Source organism: Pelophylax lessonae, assembly GCF_965119305.1.
Source record: "Pelophylax lessonae genome assembly, chromosome: 4".
Classification (NCBI taxonomy): domain Eukaryota; kingdom Metazoa; phylum Chordata; class Amphibia; order Anura; family Ranidae; genus Pelophylax; species Pelophylax lessonae.
Window position 1 is genome coordinate 480,054,141 of NC_138771.1, and position 25,149 is coordinate 480,079,289.

Here is a 25,149-nt window from a genome sequence, read left to right on the forward strand (position 1 = left end):
TCTAGACTGGGAAACATTTCACAGAGCTTTTAGAAAGATCTCTGTGAGAGTTATTAGACTTCAGTGTGCAACTTTGGCCTAAACTATAGCAACCAATCAGTAGCTGGCTTTTATTTTCTTTTTTATGGAATGTTTGACAGGCGGTGGGGAGGCAACATATTTTAACCTTCAATACGATTTCTCACCACGTTGCAACCATGTACATTGCATTTGGGGCTGTAATCACACAAATGTGCAGGCAGTCTCATTCATGTCAATTTGAACTGTAGGGTGTATGGACAAAGTTCCTGCAGACAGTGTGCACCCAAACCCACGCAGGTGTCGAATTGGGAGCAGCGGCTGTGTCCGTACAGCCACTGGGTCCCAATTGACATGAATTTGTCTGCCTTCACGGAAATGTAGGGAACACCTATGCATCCCTGTACAGGAAACATGGCCCTTGCAGTGGTGTACACTGTATGAAACCCGTGTGAATGAAGCAGAAGTTTAGCTATAACAACCTGCTTAAAAAATAATGTCCTTTATCAAGGAACATACATTCCACATTATTTAATTGTGCTACCAAAATTAGTGTGTGCTGTAATTTGCCTTCAGCCCAAAGCCCCTGAGCAGCGGTAAATCTTTAGGCTGTCATTCTGATTTTCGACCAAAAGTTAGAGAGCTAAAACTGATGCATAGACTTTGTGAGAGCCAACCTATTTTGCATCTAATGGTGTAATAGAACAGGGGCAGCTAAGAATCTAAAATAACGTTTCCTAACATCCTTGTAATGTACTGTATGTAGTTCACCAAAAATTTACTTTTTTTTCAGCACAGCTGGAATTTCCTTTTTAGGCTACTTAGGCTGGATTTTAAAATTATCAACAAAAAAGTTATTGCTATTATTTGCTTGTAATTAAGGTCTAGTTAGTAATTACAGGTGTGATTCTTCTGTTCTAGAACAAGACACAGGGTCTAAACTTCGTAAGGATTCACGCACCGTGGCATGTGTTAAGTCGTGAAGCAGAATTTCTTAAAATCAAGGTGCCCACAAAGAAGGTATGTACAGAATAAATAAAATATATATTAACGTGGTATTAACCCCAAAACTAAAAAATGTAATATAATCCAGTTTACCAATCATTAGATGTGGTGGTTACGTTTGTTTTCTTTTTTAAGGCTTTTTTTTTGAAAGGGGTACTTTGGACAGCAGCATTGTCAGTCTGGGGAGTGTTAGATGTATTAGCAAATTTAAATACACTAATAGATTAAAGCTGAACTCCAGCTAACACTTTTTAAGCAGTTACAGCAAAAAAATGTTTTCCTCTTGGGATAAAGATTTTACATAAAATAAAATCTGATCACTGTGAGCACCTCTGTCAGTTTTAAATGGTTTGTATCATTCCTGCAACTGCTACATCTGTAGGACAGCCTGTTCTTTTGAAAAACAACAGACTTACTGGCTTGATCGCAGGTGAAAATAAAAGAAAGCAAACCTAAAAAGAAAAAGAGTCTAGCTCAGTAGCTTGGTTTAAAAAAGGCCTAGATTCTTTCCAAAATGTACATAATATAATTGAATACTAACATTTATAGGTAAAGTTGACCCAGGGAATATCCAATTGCCTCTCAAGGGATCAGGAAGGTTTTTTGTTTTTTTTCGTGCTTGAGCAAATTGGATCATGCTTTGCTGGGGTTTTTTATCTTCCTCTGGATCAACTGCGGGTATAGGATTGTCTATATGTGGGATTTTATGATTTTTTTATTTCCCTATTATTTTTGAAGTAGATGGACTTGTGTCTTTTTTCAATCTGACTAACTATGTAATGTAACAGGGTTTCCGAGCCTTTTCCACTTTATCCAAAGTAGTAGGTAGACTGTAAATACGCTTGAAGGAAAACCTGTGCAAACCATTTTTTTTAATGGCTTACTGATTTCAAGGAAATGTGTTTGTTTTCAGATGTATGAAGTGAAACAAGGAAGTGGAATCATGGTCAAATTAAACGCTATATGGAACAAATGTACAAAGCCTTTACAGCCCAATGTGCCAGAATTAGGTGGAAACGCGAAGATGAAACCTTTGTCTTATCCGTTCTCCAGAGACAAAATGCATCTGTAAGTACCGAGAGGCCTTATTCTCCTACGGAATCTGAGGAGACGGATCATCAGGATGGTTTAAATTATCCTAACTCGAAGAATATGTGAAATAGGATGAAATAGTTGCCTTAGATACATAGAAAATATACTTTAGACCAGCATTTCAGTCCTTAACCTCTCAACGACTACAGTAAGATCATAAAAATACCATATTTGGACAATTTACACATTTTGATTTGTGAAAAGATTTATTTCATTTAGAAACAATATCAGGCACTACAGAGGGTAAAGGCTCTTTATACCTTTTGAATGATTTTTGTAAAGCAGAACTCCAGCTAAATACACAATAGAAATTGTTAAATATCAACTGTTTCTAGAATGTAATTCTGTTCTGCCAGTCCTGTGATTCAGTGAGTTTGGCAGAGCACTAGACATATGGTTGACGGTCCAGTTCAGTTTTTTTTTTTTTTTAATTCGAACTTGGGTGCATATGTTTTCATTGTTGATGGGGGAATCCCTCTCACAGAGCAATTGTTTTCTTCCAGCTTGAAGTGCGTGAAATTTATCTCAAAACCCGATTGAATTTTTTGGGGAAAGGGGAATGGAGAAGGGGTTGCAAACCTTGTTATTCTTTTTTTCAAATTTCTTTATTGATCAAATGTAACATATCCATCACACAAAATATGCATTAGAACACAAGTCCAACATGTAGTGTACATGAAGCATCTGAGGCTAACGTCAACAACCACATTACCAGACCTATAACAGATAATTGGAATGTCATAACAATGACATGGTATCAATGAGTGTAACAGTAAACCCCATGATGTCAAACCATGGGGCATGTAACATGTAAAAAGAAGTAATATTCACATATGCAATAGGGACAACCACTTCATAAGTACCAGAAAAAGGACGTTCAGGTGAAACCTGGATCTTGGGGGGCAGGTAGGGAGGGCAGGTGGGACAAGGAGGGGGGAGACAGGAGAGGGTGGGACACATGAGGGGGTGGGAGGTGTCAGAGGGACAGGGGAGAGAATGGAATAGACAGAAGCAGTAGTGAGTGGCAGTGAGGGGGACCCGTGGTCCATAAAGGAGAGAAAAGATGTTCGGCTGAAGCTCGGCTAGCAAGAGATGGTTAAAGTCGTCCCGTGCGGGCGACCCCAGCGCAGATCAGTCCGTAGGTGAACCGGCGACCCCGTCCAGAGCCATGCCCTCCGCGGACAGGATAAAAGAGTTCCAGCACGCCCAGGTGTTGGTGTATTGCTCTTTCCTACCTTGCGCCGTAAGTACCAAGTCCTCCAGATCATTAAGCCATTTGACTCTACGCAACCAGAGTGAAATCGTAGGGGGAGATGTGCTTTTCCAACAGAGGGCTATACAGGATTTAGCTGCATCCGTCAGGTGCCTGAGCACCGAGCGTTTGTATCGCTTAGGGGCAATGCCAGTGCAGTGCAGCAAGAAGAAGGCCGGGTCATCCGGGATGATACGTTCCGTCATCAGCTGGGAGATCCTACGGACTTCCGACCAGAAACCCCGGATCAGGGGACAGTGCCAGAAAACGTGGGATAGAGTGCCTCTCTCCTGCAGACAACTCCAGCACCTATCAGTCGCCTCCGGGAAGATGCGACTCAGTTTGTCTGGGGTATAGTACCAGTGCACAAACCTTGTTATTCAATTCTGGCTATTTGTAGGGCTAATAAGCAAGGTATTGTCAAGCAAAAGGCGCAAGGGAAGCAGGAAACTGCCATGGAGGACACATACTAAGGCCAACATTGAAAACAATATTCATAATAAAACAATATTTATCCCTATACAATATTGTCAACTCTACACTGCACTACATTATAGGTTTTTCCTTATTTCTAGGGTCCCTGGGAATTAAGTATGAAATTGAACCTAATCCCTGCTTCTAACCCTTCCACGCTAAGTCCAAAACTAAATAAAACACTTTAACTGATCCCACTCACACATGTGAAAGTGTAAAAATATTAAATCACAAATTCCATTTTGCTATCCACTAAAAATACTTATGCAATATAACTTAGATAGGCGGTAGCCTAATTACCACAACTTAAAAATGTTGACGTTACAGTTACGTAATTTTTGACCAAATGTAGTATTAAATTGCTGTGTATAATGTATGCTCTAAGTATTAACAATGTTCTTTTTTTAATGTTTAGGTACAATATTAAAGACAAAGACACATTTTTTGACAATGCAACACGCAGTCGAATAGTAAGTATGTCTAAAGAACGAAGTCCTTATGTTTGATGTAGCGTGCTGTTTGTTCAGACACTTTACATTCCTTTGTATTCGTCTAGCCTGTTAGATATTTGTTATGGGTAGCGTAGCAACGTAACAATGCAACCAGGTGCTAGTTTTCCTGATGACTGACAATCCCGTACTAGAATAATGGCTGCAAGCGGTGTGTTTTCTCTCTGTCAGGGTGCCACTCCAATATTTCTGGCATATGCTTGTTATGTACAAGAACTCTAGTTTGAACAGGAACATTTCTATGTGCATGTGTCCTAGAGGTGCCTCTGCCCTTCAGGTGGGGAGTCTGCATGTTGGGGCTTATACACAGGAGTAATGGCACTTGTGTGAAAACGTCTTGTGTTGGGATGTACTGTGATGCTCTCCTGGGTGGCCAGTCACAGTAGTTATAGGTCCTGTATAGTTAATCACCAGTTTAGCTCTCACACCTGTACAGAGGAGAAATTTTTACATTTTCTGTTGTGCATGTTTATTCAACAATAACTTTGTCATCACGTAAGATAACACAATAATACATATATATTTTTTTTTTTTTTAGGAAGAACGAGGCTTATATTTGGCAATATTGGGGTTGATTTACTAAAGGCAAATAAACTGGTCCCTTTGCAATTGAAGTTAGACGTTGCAAGGGAATGTGTCTCAGAGCATAATGAATGAGTAAACCTCTATTGACGTCCATCATCCAATCATAATCAAGCAAAATCAAAGCAATTTGCTCGCAATGTGTAACATGGCTTTCAAAGTGAACAGCCTATTTGCATTTAGTAACTCAACTCCTAATCTTCCAGAAAATATTTTATTTTCAATTCCTAGACAAAAATCCTAACAAAATAAAAAAAAAACACAAAAACCAAAAAAAACACTTTTTCCTGTGTTGACAAATGTTTAAAAAATACTGTGCTGTAGAAAGGAGTAAAAAATAAATGTATTTAATAATTTGTCCTGTTTTCATTGACACTAAAATTATTACTCTATTACAAAGCATTGCAAGGCTATTTACAAATTAAATCATGTTTTTTTTTTCTTATTTTGCACCAGTTTTTAAATGCAACACTAAAAAAAAAAAAAAATAGCAAACATAAAAATGTTTTAAAATGTAGATATTAATGGTTAGAAAAATAGAAAGAAAAAACAAAAAATCAGCAGGAAAATGATAGCAATGGGGAGAGGGAGAATAAGTACTACACCTGCCCTGTGTACTTTGAAGAGGTTGTTTTTGGATGTGTGTATCATAACCAAGATCCACAGCTGGTTAATGTCTACCTAAAGCCAAAACTACCTTCAGTTTTGAGTAGATTAGGGAAGTGTTAGAACTCCTATTAAAACTGAATTGCTGCCTGTGTCCTCAGTGACAACTCTAGGAACAATATACAGTATGGGGGGGGGGGGGGCACATAAGATACCACAGTCAAAACTAGGGGGGCACTCATCATTTTCACCACTATATCATACCACTAAAAAACGAGAGTAATGCAGTATGCAATGATACCTTTTTATTGTACTAACCTAACACAAGACAAGCTTTCAAGGGTTTTCCTTTCTTCCTCATGTATTGCTTCAGACCTAAGAAAGAGGAAAATCCTTATAAGCTTTTCTTTCTAGTTTAAAGAAATTTCAGCAAACAGTTTACCCAGTAATAACACCTAGTATTGGTGTCAGTTTATGCAGTATTAGCCACTAGTATTGGTGCCTGTTTATGCAGTAATAACACCTAGTATTGGTGCCATTTTACTCAGCAATAACCCATAGTATTGCTGCCAGTTTATGCAGTAATAGCTCCTAGTATTGGTGCCAGTGCACACAGTAAAATCTCCTAGTATTGGTGCCAGTTTACACAGTAATAACCCCTAGTATTGGTGCAAGTTTGCATAGTAATAGCCCTAGTATTTGTGCCAGTGTACACAGTAATAACCCCTAGTATTGGTGCCAGTTTACGCAGTAATAGCCCCTAGTATTGGTGCCAGTTTACGCAGTAATAGCCACTAGTATTGGTGCAAGTTTGCATGGTTATAACCCCTAGTATTAGTGCCAGTTTATGCAGTAATAGCCTCTAGTATTGGTGCCAGCTTACGCAGTAATAGCCACTAGTATTGGTGCCAGTTAATGCAGTAATAACCCCTAGTAATGGTGCCAGTTTACCCAGTACTAACCCCTATTATTGGTGCCAGTTTACGCAGTACTAAAGCCTAGTATCGGTGCCAGTTTACGCAGTAATTAAGGCTAGTATTGGTGCCAGTTTACGCAGTAATAGCCCCTAGTATTGGTGCCAGTTTATGCAGTTATAGCCCTTAGTGTTGGTGCCAGTTTATGCAGTAATAGCCCCTAGTATTGGTGCCAGTTTACTCAGTAATATCTCCTAGTATTGGTGCCAGTTTAGGCTGTAATATCCCCTAGTATTTGTGCCAGTTTATGCAGTAATAGCCCCTAATATTGGTGCCAGTTTTTATGTAGAAATAGCCCCTAGTATTGGTGCCAGTTTAGGCAGTAATAGCCCCTAGTATTGGTGCCAGTTTATGCAGTAATAGCCCCTAGTATTGGTGCCAGTTTATGCTGTAATAACACCTAGTAATAGTGCCAGTTTATGCAGTAATAGCCCCTAGTAATAGTGCCAGTTAATGCAGTAATAGCCCCTAGTATTGGTGCCAGTTTAGGCAGTAATAGCCCCTAGTATTGGTGCCAGTTTATGCAGTAATAGCCCGTAGTATTGATGCCAGTTTATGCAGTAATAGCCCCTAGTATTGGTGCCAGTTCACGCAGTAATAGCCCCTAGTATTGGTGCCAGTTTATGCAGTAATAACCCCTAGTATTGGTGCTAGTTTACGCAGTTATAGCCCCTAGTATTGGTGCCAGTTTATGCTGTAATAATCCCTACTAAAGAGGCCAGTTTATGTAGTAATAACCCCTACTAATAGTGCCAGTTTACACAGTAATAGCCCCTAGTATTGGTAGCAGTTTATGCAGTAATAGCCCCTAGTATCGGTGGCAGTTTACGCAGTAATAAAGCCTGTATTGGTGCCAGTTTACCCAGTAATAAATCCTAGTACTGGTGCCAGTTTAAGTAGTACTAGCTTCTAGTATTGGTGCCCATTTATGCAGTAATTAAACCTAGTATTGGTGCCAGTTTATGCAGTAATAGCCCCTAGTATTGGAGCCAGTTTCGGCAGTAATAGCCCCTAGTATTGCTGCCAGTTTGCGCAGTAATTAAGCCTCGTATTGGTGGCAGTTTATGCAGTAATAAAGCCTAGTATTGGTGCCAGTTTACACAGTAATAAAGCCTAGTATTGGTGACAGATATGCAGTAATAAAGCCTAGTATTGATGCCATGCTCCCAGCATGGAGGAGTTAGGCAAAAATAGTTAGACCTGCCATCCACAGTGATTAAAGTGTTAAGTCCAGCCGTGACAGTGGCGGCGGTCTTAACACTTTTATCAACTTCACTAGATATGTTTATGATTTCCCCGCGGGTCTCCTGATGCGCTACAGTACAGTGCACCTCTCCATCCTAGACTCCTTCCCTCCGCCACACACTGTGGCAAAACTAAGGGGGAAGGCTGCTACAGCGCACCTCTCTATCCGGGACTCATGCCCCTACAGCAGGGGTGCCCAACCTTTTGAGGAGTGAGGGCCAGTTTAGAGACTTGGTAGCCGGTCGCGGGCTGCAGTGAGCGGAGCGGGCAGATGACAGGTCCGTGTCCACTCAGCATATGCAGACACAGACACAGCACACTCTACTCTATGGGCCCTCCCATCTGATGGATCCCCTTCAGTTTTTTAAGTTGATCGGATTGAAGATAGGTGGATGTAAACGGGCACAAGTCCGTTTACATCTGCCGTTCTATAGAGGTGAGTGGAGGGTCCGATTGGGTCCACCTGAAAAACAGACAGGCGGACCCAAATGGATTGATTGTGTGAAAAGGGGCCTAAGGCTGCTTTCACATGGATGCAATGCGGTTTACCTGCACCTCAACTGACCTTAATCTTCACTTCTTGCTCAGGAAGTATCGCTGGTTGCTGCTGTCCCCTAGGCGGGTATGGCTGGTGGCTGATGCTGGCTGTCCTCCAGGGCTAGTACTGCTGGTGGGTACTGCTGGCTGGTACTACTGGCTGGTACTGCTAGTGGGTACTGCTGGCTGGTACTGCTGATGGGTACTGCTGGCGGGTACTGCTGGTGGGTACTGCTGGTGGGTATTACTTGCTGGTAATGCTGGCTGGTACTGCTGTTGGGTACTTTTGGCAGGTACTGCTTGCTGGTACTGCTGGCAGCTACTGCTTGCTGGTACTGCTGGCAGGTACTGCTGGCTGGTACTGCTGGGGGCTACTGCTGGCTGGTACTGCTGATGGCTACTGCTGGTGGGTACTGTGGCAGGTACTGTTGGTGGGTACCGCTGGCTGGTACTGCTGGCTGGTATTGCTTGTGGGTATTGCTGGTGGGTACTGCTGGCTGGTACTGCTGGTGAGCCTTGCAGGCCAGTACTGCTGGTTGGGACAGCTGATGCCTCTGAGACACCAATGGAGATGTGAAAGGAGCAGAGCAGGAGGAAGCATGCAGCTGTAGTAGTGAGCAGAGCCAATGCTTCCTGTATCGCTTCTGTCACAGGCGAAGTACATTTAATATCACTCTGCCTGTGACAGGAGCCGGAACTATACAAGAAGCATCAGCTCTGCTTCCTCCAGTTTTTCACAATAATGCTCGGGGATTGTGGGTCACAAATTTTGACAGTTTTGACTGAAATATGAACAGAAGAAAATCTGCCAATGAGAACACCTGTCTAAGAATTAATTTAAACTCTTTTTGGAGAAATCTTGTGTCACTTCCTGTTGTGTCTCCAAGACAAGAAGTGAAGGACAGTCTCCCCAACAGAGCACAGGCATCAAAAAAATAAACTGACAGGTGTTTTAACCCTACTGAATTTAAAACCACAAAGGAAAGTCATAGTCATAGAAACAATATAACACAATAAAGCAAATGTAGCAAATAACTCTTCATTACTCTATTTAAAATTAGAAAAAAATTTACTTTAGATATACTGCTAAAAAAAAATGGAATTGGAAAAATTGGGTTAATTTAGTTTATTTATTGATAAACTGAAATTAGCAATTTTATTAGTTCACTCTGCCCGCTATTCAGCAAATAGATTCCTGTATTCTGATCTGCCTTGCCTGCCTCTGCTGATCCATCAACATCTAATGCCACTAACTAACTAATGTTTAATGTGTAGCCCCACAATGAATAGCAATCCAGCACATGGGTTGTTTTTTTTCACAGCTGGAGGGAAACTAGCTTGTGGGTTACCTAACATTCTGATTCCAGGCTGCACCACTGGTGGCCTAAGTGGAGTAGGGTATTTGGGAGGGATTGTGTTTCTTTCCACTTCAAAATGGGGCACTTTCACCCCCTTCCTGCCCAGGCCAATTTTCAGCTTCCAGCGCTGTCACACTTTGAATGACAATTGCGCGGTCATGCAATGCTGTACCCAAATTACATTTTTATCATTTTTTTTTTACACTGCTTGGCGTCATTGATGGGCACTGCTTTTGCTTTCCCGTAATCAGGGCACTGATGATCAGTGCCCTGATTACTTGTCCTGGACTCCCCTTTGAGGGGTAGCCGCTGATCAGCTCTCCTCAACACACACTCTGACAGTGTGAGGTGAGGAGTGCCGATAAACGGCACTTCTGCATTTTCATGTGACTGGCTGTGATTGGACACAGCCAATCACATGGGTAAAGAGCAACGTCCTTGGCTCTTTACCAAAATTGGGGTCGTGCCGTGTCCTGTTGTGTAGTGGCTGTTCTGGGGTGCCGTCATATGACGTCTTCCCAGAAAGAGAGCCGCACCGCTCCACTGGTTGGCCGGCAAGTAGCCAGCTAAGTGCTAAATTTAGAGCAGGCTCATCTAAAGCATGACTGCCTAAATACAGATATTGTAAATTCTGATTTTGATTTTTTTTTTTTTTACAACTAACCCTTTTGATTCTTAACCATTCCCTAAAAGGATTAAGAGAAGCCGAATACAGTACTTATTGTTAAAATGGAAACATTATTTCAAATAAAAATCATAATAGTAATACAAATAAATCCAAAGGGATTCAGCAATGTCTATCATCCTTCTTATGCTGACAGATCCTAATACTAAAGGGCAATGGCTCCTCCAAATTTTTACAGCATTGCTCAGGTAAAAATAATCTTACTAATTATTTTAAAACAGCTAAAAGCCCCTATAAAAGTAGCTTTGTGTGGTCCATTTAACTATGTGGATGTGGCTTGGTGTGTTTGATTGGTGTCTTTCAGGGGAGAGTAGTGCATGCTGTTTTTAATTTCCAAAATTGTGTAAAACAGTTTAAACTGAAGATCGATGTAACCCAGATTAAGCTTAGGTGCACACTATGAGTGTCATATGAATCACACACCAGAACTGCACCACATTCCTGAACAATCCACATGCATTGTGCACAGTGTGATTCAACCTGCACTGCATCTGCACCAAAATGGTGCATGCAGCAATTTTGGGAATGCACTGCGGCTCAGACAACATTAGCCATGTATACTGAACAGTTCTTTGATTGATCATATGATCATTTTGTGGACATGAGCTCAACAGACTGTACACTGTTTAGGAGAAATACATTTTCAGCCCCGCCATGCAGAGCTTGATATTGATTTTCCAACTCATTTATTGTATTGCCTGGCTTAGGGGCTGCCTGAGTTTCCCCAGGAGCTCCGCACTGACTTCCTAAATCCAGTACAGAGAAATGACAAAATATAGAATCTAATGGTTTGCTTTTTTTATTTGTGTTTCAGGTTCATGAAATCTTAAAGCGAACGTCTTGCACAAAGGCCAAATACAGTATGGGTATGTATTAATGTTACACTTTTTATTCTAAATATGATATGGTTAAGTTATTGGCTGACCCCTACCTTTACCAAAACATTATGTCAGTATAAACCATGTCCTGGGACTGTAAAAAAATCTTTTATAATGGTTGAGTCATGTTGGAGGTGTAGTATTCAATTTTCATATATGCTAAAGCAATGAGAGAAAGAGTTTTCAGTCATGCTGCCTATTAAAAATTTGCAATTAGCCCTATCCAAAAGATAAAAGAATGTCATGGTAATGCCATGTTTTATATGGACAATGGCTCCTTCAGCACCAGTGAGAGAGATTTTTAGCTGCTTTTTGCCAATTTTGTTTGTATTTAAAATATGCATGCGTTATTGGGTGGGCATAGCAGCTTATTTATTGTAACCTTGGGGCACAGGCAAAGAACTTCAAGACTCCTACTTTTGACACATTCCCTGCACGTTGGTGATGTGATGTTCTAAGTCTACAAAGAAATGAAAAGAATTGTGTTAAGATCATGTTGAGTATTCAGGGCTTAGTTAAGATGTACTGTTCTATGTCTGCAAAGATCATGATGCAATTGTAAGAGGATCATCTACAATAGTCAAGTCAGGTCATGAAAGAGCCATAGTGTTTTATGTCCATATAAACAATTATATTTTGTTATTATGGTCATTGGTGAGGTTATGTAGGTATACAGGTGCCTCTCAAAAATTAGAATATCATCAAAAAGTTAATTTATTTCAGTAATTCAATTCAAAAAGTGAAACTGATCTCAATAAAATGTTTTGGGGAAAAAAAAAAAAAGGGAAACTCATATATTTTATGTTGATGTGTTACACACGGAGTGATATATTTCAAGCATTTCTTTCTTTAATTTTGATGATTATGGCTTACAGCTAGAAAAAAACCCAAAATGCAGTATGTCAGAAAATTAGAATATTACATAAGTGCAATATAAAAAAGGATTTTAATAAAGAAATGTTGGCTTACTGAAAAGTATGTCCATGTACAGTATAGCATGCACTCAATACTTGGTCGGGGCTCCTTTTGCATGAATTACTGCATCAATGCGGTGTGGCATGGAGGCGATCAGCCTGTGGCATTGCTGAGGTATTATGGAAGCCCAGGTTTCTTTGATAGCAGCCTTCAGCTCATCTGCATTGTTGGGTCTGGTGTCTCTCATCTTCCTCTTGACAATACCCCACAGATTCTCTATGGAGTTTAGGTCAGGCGGGAAAATGAAATCAGCATTTTCATAAAGCTAGTAGCAGAAGGAAGCATGAAGTGCTCTAGAATTTCCTGGTAGAGGGCTGCACTGACTTTGGACTTGATAAAACACTATAGATCCACACCAGCAGATGACATGGCTCCCCAAATCATCACTGACTGTGGAAACTTCACACTGGACCTCATGCAACTTGGAGTTTGTGCCTCTCCACTCTTCCTCCAGACTCCTTGATTTGAGGACCTTGATTTCCAAATAAAATGCAAAACTTTCCACAGTCCGTTATGATTTGGGGAGCAATGTCATCTGCTGGTGTTGGTCCACTGTGTTTTATCAAGTCCAAAGTCAGAATGTAATAGTCTACTTTTCTGAGATACTGAATTCTGGGTTTCCACTAGCTATAAGCCATAATCAACAAAATTAAAAGAAAGAAATGCTTGAAATATATCACTCTGTGTAACACATCTATATAAGATATATAAGTTTCACTTTTTTAATTAAATTACTGAAATAAATTAAGTTTTTAATGATATTCTAATTTTGTGAGATGCACCTGTATAGTATGTCATGCATTCATGTCATGATGGGATGTGTAGTGTTCTTTATCATTGTAAAGTGTAATGAAATGGTATGTTAATTATGGTCAATGAGCAGGTCATATTGGGAGGGGTAGTATTCTATGACTGCATGATATATAAAAGAGGTGTATTATAAGCATGGTCTATGAATAGGTCAGCTGCACTGAAGTGGGGTAGAACTGCACTGGGGAGAAAGAGCTGAAGTTGGGGGGCTGTTCTGTGGGGATACTTTTGGCTTGGGGAGGGAACTTGTTTTTTGTTGTACTCTGTTGACTGAGTTGGGACATTACACCCTCCTGACCCCAGCAATCTGTGTATTACACTGTGGTCTGTGTTTAATGTACTCCTAACCTGTGTATTAGGCACTCCTGACCTTTACATTTTGTGTGTATTGCACTCATAACTCCTACGTTCTGTACAATATACACTTGTGCAATGAACTCTGTACATCACAAACTCCTAACCCCTGCACTCTGTGCGTTACACACTCCTGACCCCTACATTTTGTGCATTGCTTAATCTTGACCCTTGCACTCTGTGTGTTATGCACTCCTGATCCCTGCAATCTTTTCCTGTACATTATGTTGTATTTTTCATTCTCCTGACCACTGCGCTCTTATTGTACCTTTTTTTTATGCAACAGTTGCTGGTTACTTAGTAGAAGTTCTTACTGAATGTAGGTTGTGTGCAGAAAAGCACATGTAATGAAAAAATATATATATTTTTTTTACAAATGACTGTGTTGAGGCTTGTGGGTGTCATTTAGACTCTCCTGTACAACAGTATTCAGACTTGGAGAGGGAGAAGCAGCACAGCTAGCCAGAGTGGCAGAGAGATTAGCATATCAGTTGATTACTTTTTCTTCCAATGTCCAGTTACAGGGTGAGGGCAAGTAGGGGACTGGTAAGGACTTGTGTAGCTAAATATTTGGTTTCCTGGGTCTACCAAATCAGGTCTCCAAAACAGGACTGTGCTGTGTGACAGAGCTGTGTAAATCTCAGTACTGGATGGTCAGAATTACAAATCCCTTAGTAGTCAGTTCCAATATATGTTCTTTTTTTTATTTAACTGTTTGCCTGGAGTTCAGCTTTAATCATTCAAACTTTGATAGCACAGATACCAGTGTTCCATTTATGGCATTCAAATTCTCTTCACACTTCTATTTATTGTTCAAATTTCAGTTAGTGTGCACTGTTCATATTATACTCCATTAGGCAAACACACTCAGTAGTGTCATGATGAAGAAGAAAATGTTCTTTTCTTTTACCAAATCATTTTATGTTGGAAAAAATCCTTTTAAATGAAGATTTTCTCCCAAGTGCACATTACTGTGAATGCCTGTGCCTAGTATTTTATGATCTAGAAATTACTTTTTCCAGTAGTTCAGGGTACTTGGACCAATAATAGTATTTTTTTTGCTGACACAATATTATAAGTGCAGGTAAAATTAGTTAGTAGTGGGTCTTTCCGTTATTTTTGCTCCTATTTCAAACTGTATTTATACTGGCTTTACACCTACTAATTGTGAGCTAGGCGATCCAAAAGCAGTTTCAGGTGTTGGCGCAACGTAGGGACACAGGGGCCAGCTCTACCTGTGTGGTTGAATATATACAGATTTTGCTGAGTGAGTCTTTTTTTTTTTTTTTTTCTCGCTACATTTTGTATTTTGCTGTAGGGAAAATGTTTTCTAGAGAATAGTAGTAGAAAGTAAAAAAGTTATAAAAAGATCACATTTTTCTAAAGCTGGATGCAATAAACTCCCCTGCTTGGTAATTGCTTAGACTTTAATCCATAGGTGTGGAGAATCTAGTTTGATGGCTGATCGGTGCGCAAATTTAGTCATCATTATGTTTGTTTGAAAAAGCAACAGTACCAAATTGAATCAGCAGGTGGAGCTGTGGGTGAAAAGGAATATGGTGGCTCTAAATAGCGGTTGAACTGGGCATTAGTGGAAGGGGAGGCATACCTTCATACATTTACACCCCTATGGAGCCTCCCTAGAGCCAGGAATAGGGAAACACAAAAACGGTGTTGAATTAAATCATATTGCAATACCCTGTTTTTAGCAATGTGTCAGTAACGGCTTGTGTAGCTGGACATTGCTGTCAAACACTGTCTTCTGCTTTGCCCACAATTAAATTGCATCTCAGAATGAGAGCTGTATCTACAGAAATGCAGCACAAAACAGGTCAAACATAGCCTCAAATGGTCATCTGCACTACACTGTTTAGACCAGGGATCCTGAAACTATGGCCCTCCAGCTGTTGCGGAACTACACATCCCATGAGGCATTGTAAAACTCTGACATTCACAGACATGACTAGGTATGCTGGGAATTGTAGTTCCTGAACAACTGGAGGGTCATAGTTGGAAGACCCCTGGTTTAGATGAATGTAAAGGTGCTGACCTGTGTTTGACATGTTTTTTAAAAGCGCGTCAAATACAGGAAAACAATGATTGCCTATACAAGCCCTTAAACACTAGAATGCAAAGTCCACTTATTACAGCAGGCCTCCACCCACCCCCGTTATTCTCAAATGGCTGCATAATAGCTGTAAAAAAAGAAAAACATACCTGTGGCGAAGAAAAAAAAAAAAGTAAAAAATATACTTTACAGCCAGCTACTACCCATGGTGACTGGGTGATGTCACCATTCATATCTGGCGTGTTGGGTAATAGGTAGAGGGGAGGGAGATCAGCAAACATCCATTCACTAATCTCTTCTATCTAGTAGGAACCCAGCAGAAGCAAGGAATTTGTCACTTCTGCTTTCAGCTGTCACTTTCCCCAACTTGGAAAGAAGCAAATGGAGCATGATCTGTGTTCCACTAGCTGCAATGGAGGGAAGGAGACAATAGAAAGAACCTGTCACAGCAAAATGCTATCACATAGGGGGCTGTCAACCCCCTTTGTAATAGCAATAAAGTTATTTAACTAAAAAAAAAGTTTAAAAAAAGTAACATTTAAGAGGAGGCTATGACCAAAAATTTCAGTCACACTACTCATATTAGGTATAATCAAACAGGCTGGAGTGAGAGCAATAATTCCATGGTCATCATTTATGGTTTACTCTACACTGCTGACCTGTAGGAGCTTAAAAAAAAAATTTGCCTATGAAAAATATTTTGTACCAAAATTTGTTTCACGGGTGCGCAATATTTTTACCCTGAAACACTTTGACTCCCTCCTCCACCTGATCCTGAGTATCCACATGCAAGTGGAAAATGTTTTCTTGTGGCTATCAGCTTGTATTAATGTGCAATATATTATATGGTGTATTTTAGACTAGGATCTCCCTGTTTCAGTGAATGTGTTACATGGTACACGTAAATTAGAGTCTATTTTTCTTACTGTATATGAATTGTGGGGTTAGATTCAGTGTATGCACTACTTTGTATTGTTATGTGTTTATATGATGCGCTCCACAAATATATAAAAGTTGAGCTGCTAGCTGTTTGGTGTGCTTATTTATAGTATTAGAGTCAATTTAGTTTGTTTTTTCTTGGTAAACCCAATTTGTGTTTCAAGCACCCACATTTTTTAAACAAACACTTTATATAAAGTGTGCTGATTTGCTGTTTTGGGTGTGCATTGTCCTATTTATTACCTTTTTTTTTAATGAACATTTTTAAGCCATGACATTTTGGGTATCTATATACATTAACTAGTTTTCATGTCTAAAATGTGCATTTTAACGTGTGCCAAAAATTGCAAAAAAAAAAGAAAAATGTAATATGTTTCAGTTTAACATTCCTTAGCTGAGGTGGCCGTGTTCATTTTTTAGGCTTTTTTGCCTTTTTTTTTGCTTGGTGATCCTGTGAATAACAAACCTCTAGTACCTGGGTGGCTACACTCACCCCTCCACTGTATCTATGGGCGGAGCCAGGATTGCTACCCAGGCTGGACTTCAAGCCTGTGTGCCTTTGTTCATTTTCCTTACATGGGGGTGGGCTGAAAAAAATTGTAGTTTACAGAAGAAAGATAACATTGTTTTTAGTGGCTTTTTAGCAAAACACTGCATCTCTGAAAAGATCAACATGTATTTTCTGTATTTGATGGAAATGTTTCTAGTCTGTACATTGAAAACGAACACAACCACTACATCCAAGGAATGGTAAAGCGCAATATAATACATTTTTTTTATTCTTGGGCTTAGTTATCCTTCAAGCTGTTTAGTCAAAAGACCCAAAAGTGCTTTATTTTTTGTACTTGAATATTGGATGGTAGCTTTAACCCAATCCAGCCTCATAGACTTAGGTACCCCCCAACTGTCCATGATAGTTTTAGGAGTGTATGCTATGAAATACAATGTATTAAATATTCAATAGTACTTTGTTTTTTCTAAGGTATTACTACTTTGATAGCGAACAATGTCTACGAATCTGCCTACCCTTTGCATGATGTAAGTTTTTTTTATTATATACATGCATGTATTAAGATATCTTAATACCCTTACCCAAACCAATAATGTTTACAATATATATTCATATATAAATATATATTTTGACTATGCTTCTCCTATGGATCACAGGAGTGCAGTTATTCTTCTGTGACCCATAAAGCTCGCTGTCGACTGATGTTACTCAGCCATTCCAGGCTCAGGAAAGAGCCCAAATTTAAAGTCGGGATCCACCCAGATGCCTGGATCAGCAGCTGGTTCAGCCTCTCAGTGAGTCTCTAAGAGGCCGAGCCAGCTGCTTCCACCCCCTCCACAGCCCAGTGCTCCAGTGAGCACTGGAGGGGCAGAGCTTACACAGGCTTGATGACATAACCTAGCCCCATGTGACAGCTCTGGGTGCTCAGACAATAGCCAACCACCAGCATTGTTATGTGGAAGGATGGTTCAATGTGTGAGCCACATGCTGTGAATGCTGGGAAGTATTGCAAAGGTCCCAACTGTTTCTGGTTTAAAGGAACTGTCTCTCTTATGGGGGACAGTTGTGTCTATTTTTAGTCAGATATAGCATTCACAGCACCCTTCAATAGAAACACCTGAAATCAATAATTTGAGGGCTACTCAAATTTTTTTATTGGCCACATAGTTTAGGTTTGATGAGCAGGTGTCTACATTGAAATATATTAGGTAGAGTAGGTGTATAGTAGTTAGAACTGTGCTGAGAAAACTGCTCTGCTCACCACCCACTATTGCCTGTCCCAGTCACTTGTATGCAGTAGATGCAGTAGATTCCAGCTGTCTACTCTACACAATCCTCCTTTTAATTGCCCAAGTCTGAGGAATAAGAAGTTGTGGAGATATATTTTTATCTAGTGCGTTCAGCACATTTCTCTAGCTTATATACCTCAATATAAACCTTTAGCAATCCAATAAATTAGAATTAAAGACGAAAGTTTTTTTTCAATTTGGATAAAGTAAGGGATGTTATGAGCCTTGACAGTTTTTTTTTTTTTGCCATCTGTGTCCCATTAGGGAGAGTTCCCTTCACTTCCTGTCCCATAGCCAAAAGTGGAGGTGATTAAAAATCCATCCAAAGTGAGGGGATCCCTGATTGTCACCAGGGTCACCAGAACTAATGTCTCCATTTGAAGATTTCCAATTTAGTTCTGTTCTAGGGACAGCCCAAAATCTGTGATCTTCTTTCACTTTTTTTCACTTTTAGGGTCCTTTTACAAGGGCTTTCCACCCGGTGGACTCCGTTTTCGCTCAGCTGAGCAGGCGGATGAGAGGTCCATCTCTGCTTACTTTGGAGAGATGGAACTGTCAGATCCCCTCTCTCCTGTATGGGAGATTGGATGAAAATGGACCGCCTGTCTGTTTTCAACCAATCCTATCCGATCCTTCAGACGGATGGAAAATAGGGTTTCCATCTGTCTGGAGTTCATGGACAGGATCGTGTCAGATAGCAGCGGGTGTCAGCGGACATGTCACCACTGATATCCGCAGCTCAATAGGGGTGCATGGAGCATCCGATCAGGTCCGCTTGAAAAACCAACAGGTGGACCTGATCGGAAAGCCTGTGTGAAAGGGCCCTTACTATCACTCTCAGTGGTAATGGTAATCAGGACTAATAAGGAGGGTGAATCTCTCTTAAGGGGGACACTGACCGCAATAAAAAACCTGACAGGTGTTTGAATTCCTCTCCACACTAATTAAACTAAAACAAGTTTTGCCTTTAATTTAGTCTGTAAAACCCCTTTCAAATTATAGAGCACTAGTATGTAAATCTTTGAACTTATGTTTGGCTAAAAGCTTGTTTTGTTTTATAGGGGGATTATGATCACAAAACTAGTGAATTAAATGAAAGAATGGTAAGTCGTTTTTTTTTTTTTTTTTTTAATAATCACTTTTCTTCCTAATTTACAATGTTATTGTATATAAATATCATGATTAACTTAATTATAATAAAATTGTATACTAATCAAGCACAATGTTCTTAAGAAATATTGTGACAATGATTGCATAGTTGAAAAAAAACATCATCCATTACTTCACCTTAATCAGTGGAATTAAAGGACAAATATAGTTTTAGCTGTCCTTAATGCAACCCCTAGTCCCCTGCCTGAGGCCTTCACTGTGTGGCCTTTACCAGTGCCACATAACCTTTTCTTTAAAACGTCCTGACCATCAGGATGAGATTTATACTTGTGTACTTTTCAGACATTTGTCTTATGCCACTCCGTCCTACCCTAGCCTAATGTCTACCCATGGAATCACACCAACAGGAGCAGATGGCATAGCAGCTCAAAGCACACAAAGTCTTGAGGTGTAGAGGCTAAAGAAGACAGTTTGGCTACTCTGTGCAGGCACACCTAGAACTGAGGACTAGAGTAGGGTAAACTGTTGTGTTTGTCTACTAATAGTTCAATTGTAGATATATAATCTGAGTGAGTAGCTGAGGGGGCTCGTCTTGCACCTCCTGCTCAACACAACCTCAGGTGGTAACAGAGAATATGAGGGCACAGAGTGGCACAAGTTTGAAAGGCTGGACCGCATCTATGTAAGATGAAGTCGATAAGTAGAACTGGAGGCTAATGATCACCATCCAGGAACCAGGCACAGGAACACAGTGGCACCGGATTGGGCAAAGACGGAGTTCAGGAAGCAAGCAGAGGTCAGTACAGAAGTGCAGGCAGCATACAAGGCAGAAGGCAGTAGCAGAATCCAGAACACAAGCACGGTGAGGCAGAATCAGCAGGTCTGGTCTCAGGTAAACAAGGACAAGCTCACTCAGTAACTTCCTTCTGCAGTACTGCCAAAACTAATAACAAATGTGCATGCTTACTTTTGCAAGTGAGCACGTTACTGTGTGTGTGCCTGCTCACTAATGCGCATCTGCGTAATGAACAATTTCAATATAAATCATGTGATTCATGTTATTCTCTAGAATAATTAAAGGAGAAGTACAGCCAAAGCTCATATGGCTGTACTTCTCCCGTGGAGCACAGAAGTGCAGTTGGTTCTGCACTCCTGTGACCCGTATCAGCAGACAGCGGGCTGAAGCCTTGCTGTCGGCTGAGGTCACAAAGCCAGGCAAGGTTCAGGAAGGATCGTGACCCTGGGCCAGCATCATGCCCACTTCACAGCCCAGCACTCCAGTGAGCCGGCAGGGAACAGAGGCAGCATCAGACCGATGCTGCATCCAGCTAAATAAGTATGAATAAAAAAAAACAAAAAAACAAAAACCCATACTTCTCTTTTATTATGTTTTTGGGTGAGTTTCTGCATGTAAGGTAAAAGGGGTTGTAACGACACCCCAAATATAACAGAGGTTACAGTCGTCTAGGATAATCCGCTCCACAGGCGGTCCCTGGATTACAAACGTCCGACTTACAAACGACTCTTACTTACAAATGGAGAGAGACAATAGGAAGTGAGGAGAAATTTAGCCCTAGGAAGGGAAATTCATTCTGAAGCTTTATCACCAATCCTTGTTTCCACAACAACCCAAAATTTTCAAAATCCAATTGACATAAGGACAGAAAGTGAGGTGAAATCTTCTGAACAGGGGTAGAGACAGCAAAACAAATGGTACGAGGGTGGTAACCCTTCTCTATGCTATCCAAAAAACTTAAAAATTATTCTTTTGGCTGGGGCTACACTTAAAAAATGTACCTGTTTCCAACTTACAAACAAATTTGACTTATGAACAAACCTACAGACCCTATCTTGTTTGTAACTCGGGGACAGCCTGTACTAGCAATGATGTACTGGCCTTTTCCTTCACTAGCTCCTGCTAGTTCCAGGTAGTTCCACCCCTGACCTTTTTTTTTCTTTCTTTTTTGCATTTTGCTTATTTTCTCCTTTTTGTTTTCTCCTGGAGGTATGCATTTATGTACAACACTGTATAATCATTATCATGTGGCTTCAAAAACAGGAAGAACCACAGGCGCATCCAGATCTATTTTGGTGTGTCTTCTGTTTGTGGTTGCATTAATGTGTATACATCATGTGGTCCTAAAATTAAGCACAGCACTACATGGCAGATGCACAACAGCATGTGTATACTGTATCTATCCTTAAGGTAATCATTCAAGGAGAAATTTATTCAACTATGAGTCCTTAAAAGGAAACTATAATGTTTTTAAATCAGCTATATTTTTATATGTTTTTTGGAAATGTACAATTTTATAAACTAAAGGCTAGCCCACCCCTGTCACCTTGCAATTTCCTATTGGCCTATCACTATGATTGGCTGCATGACCAGGTAATAGAAAGTTGGCGGAGGGGTTGAGGGAAAAGCCAAACCTTTAACGCTACCAGGAGTGATTGAGGATTTATAGCAGGTTGGAATTGTGGGGTCCCAGGGCACACATATCTGAAGAACCTAAACCTACACATACACGACAGTTTAGTTTTCTTTGTTTCTACTGTTGGGTATGCTTTACGGTTAAATATCACAAAAAATAAATAAAAGCTCAGAGTTTCAACAAATAGACCGGAAGAGAAAAATGTGTGGAGGAGTCGCCAGTTAAGCAAACTCTAGCAAAAGACATTTTTTTTTTTTTTTTTTTTTGTACAAAAAAATGGCTTTGACCCAAATAAGTAAGAGCCAGGTTTTTGTAAAAAAAAGTTAAATATTGTGGGAATATCCCTTGTTCCGGGATTGACTTAGGCCATGAGGTTGGGGCGTGCCTCTCTGGAGTTCGGCTGCTTCCCCCTCCCCCTTTTTCTCTCTTCCTTTTTCTACTTCCCTCACCTTTCCTTTCTCGCTTCACTCTCTCTGTTCTTTTTTTCTTCCTTATGTTCAGCAGTCTGGGTCAGTTTTATCTTAGACAGGTCCAAATTTGTACCATATTTCTATGCAGTCCTTGACCCACCCGACGATGCTGTAGATTCCTCCCACCTACTCAGCTATGAGGGAGCTTGGACTCTTTAGCCATAACTTAGACTGTAATTACTCTATGCAATCAGTCCTTCTCCTTATTGTTAACTTAATTGGTGCGTACTTGGTATCACAGCTCCCAGATACATCTCTGTTGTATTTCTCACTCTAGCCTCATCTACGCATTGTCATCAATGTTGGATCTGCTTTATTGTACAACAATCTTATGTAACCCAGATTGCAAATGTTTCGATTGTTATCTTCTTTATGTTCTTGCTTTTGCATTATTAAAATAAAAGATTTGAAAGAAAAAAAAAAAAAAAGTTAAATACTTCCTGCTGGCTGATCGAAAAAAAAAAAAAAATGAACTGTCCATGGCCAGTCTGAGAACTGCTGAGCTACAACATATTGCTTTTTTGTTGTTGTGTTTAGTTATTCTTTAAAGTGGTTGTAAACCTTATTCATGAAATCTGAGCAAAACACAATATCTGTAGTGTTAACTTATCTTAAAAGCAATCTTCAAAGCTCTAAGTGTTGTTTCTCTCTGGGGCTTAGTTCCTCTGTTAACAGCACGAGTCACTTCTGAGAAGTTTTCGGACACTTGAGATAAAATTTGTGTCGGGGAGGGAGTTTAGCACCCAAATTGTCTCAACACAGTTCTTCTGCTGTATGAAAGGGGTGTGTTCCATTCCTCCAATCAGCTCTCACACACTGTGACTGCAGCTTCTCCACCCCCTCCTCTGAAATGCTAACAGATGAAGAGGGAAAGAGAGGGCTGCAGATAAACAAGCAAAACTTATGTAGGAGAATTTGTTTAATCTCTTTGTATCATCTGAGGCTGTTCACTTCACTGGATATGTGTAAGGGTTTACAACCACTTCACAGCTGATGAGATAAACTATCAGCCACATAGGGAGTGCATTGTTTTCAGTGTGTTGGTCAACATATTAAGGCAGGCCAATTCCTTTCCTGCAACCACGATTCCCCCATCAACACGAACAGCGTGTGTGTGTGTGTGTGTGTGGGGGGGGCAGTGGGAGCCGACCCCACCAGTTGAAGACAGTTATTATTGCTAGCGATAATTTCTTCCATCAGACAGGCTGGTGGATTGATCAATTTGGTTCATTCAGCCTGCCCACACACAATTTGAATCTCAGTCGGCTCCTGCTGAACTGGCTGAGATTCGAAGTGCCTATGGCCAGCCTAACTTGCAGTGTGCAAAGGAGCAGTAAATGGCAACCATTGCGTAACACTGCAGAGAGGAAGCTGAGCCTGAGTTTGTGATAAGAAAATATGGCTGATTTCATGTACGTTTTTAATTAAAAACTTTACAAAAAAAAAAATGATTCCCTTCCAACAGGAAAAAAAAATATTTTTCAATTCCTCATAGCAACCAAATAGTTCCCTAGCCAGTATGCTCTCATCTTTTAAAGTTTTATTTTTTTACAAATACAATTTTTTAATTGACAACCATTTAACAAAGTGTATGTTTTTGCTGGTTTTAAACTAAGCAATATATAAAACACTTAAAGCGGATTTCCGGCCAAATTAAATTTCTTTTTTTTTTAGCAAAAAATACCCTTAGAATCGTCAGGGCTAGTGCATTTAAATAACAATATCGTGTAAACTGCCCCCTGTTTAGTGTAAATGCAGCATGAATTACTTACCTTGTGAAATTCTTGTACAGCGCGGCATCTGCGGTGTGGGCATCTGAAGCCGCAGTGTCCCTCTTCCTGGATTTTGCATTGTAAGTGAGTCCCAGAATGCTATACCCTCGTCACTTCCGGGGCAGGCGCGTCACCCCACAGCTGGTTCCGCGTCATTGCGCATTCCCAGAAGCTGTTCTTCATCCATCGGCAGAGAATGACGCTCCTGCCCCAGAAGTGACGAGGGACAGTGCAGGCGCATTGACTCCTGGGATTGATGACACTCATCTCCCAGGAGTCAATGCAAAGCAGGAAATGACGTCAGCAGCCGCGACCGCATAAGGAGGAAGTGCAGTTATTTATAACTAAAAATAAGGTAAACGAACCGAAAAAAAAAAATATATATATATCCAATTCGTTTTTAGCATGTGATAAGGTTATGTATGATGGAAAGTTTAAAATTAGGGTGGAACTCCACTTTAATATAAATAGAAGCCATTTATCATTTTCTAGGTTGAAAAGGCGAAGTGTCTTTTAAAACAAGTCATTGCAAATCTATTTCATACAACATCTAATTAGCGCAATCTTCCCAGTCATGACATTTTCTGCTTGTGAATTCCATATAGTGTAACTGATTGGACAGTGATCACTCAGGACAACTGAGGTCCTGCATGCTAGATTTTCTGCAGCTGTTGATGAAATAAAATTTTGTTTTTTTTGCACTAACTAAACTAAACACAAACTAAAAAAGCCCAAAATGTTACTGTATATTTTTTTCTTGATTTTTTTTTTTTTTTTTTTTAGCATCTGTGTTTAGGTAGCTTTTTTAAATAATTGTTAATCCAAAGTAAATGTAGGTCTAAGAGTGAGCAGGGTGTATTTATAATATTAATATAGAGTGAAATATTTCTGCTATGAGGTGCGGAGAAGCCTCGTTCCCTTTTATCCTGCCTGTTAGGTCCTTTTATGAAGTGTTAAGTGTTAAAAACATAAAAAAAACAGTTCTTTCCAAAAATACAATTCTGATTATTCACACATGGCTGCCCAGTTGTAGAACCTGCCTTACTGTTCCTCCATCCTTCATCTGTTTTCTATCTGTATAATGGCTTCAGTGTTTAATTTCCTGAAAAACACTAATCAGATTGCAAGGAATGGGGGGTTGATGCTCACTTTAGTGTCTTTTATTTAGACCTGCGCCTTTAACCATTACACAAAAAAATGAATC

The 25,149-nt window shown here is 40.1% G+C and overlaps 1 protein-coding gene across 1 annotated transcript in view; it reads left to right on the top strand.

Annotated features, from left to right (window-relative positions):
• Positions 1-25,149, top strand: part of ANO2 (anoctamin 2) — a 373,778-nt gene that overhangs the window by 107,882 nt on the left and 240,747 nt on the right. The window contains exons 3-8 of the mRNA XM_082255012.1: positions 940-1,038; positions 1,937-2,091; positions 4,257-4,311; positions 11,152-11,203; positions 17,344-17,399; positions 19,223-19,264. Coding sequence (XP_082111138.1) covers positions 940-1,038; positions 1,937-2,091; positions 4,257-4,311; positions 11,152-11,203; positions 17,344-17,399; positions 19,223-19,264 — 459 coding nt within the window. The remainder of the gene's footprint in view (positions 1-939; positions 1,039-1,936; positions 2,092-4,256; positions 4,312-11,151; positions 11,204-17,343; positions 17,400-19,222; positions 19,265-25,149) is intronic.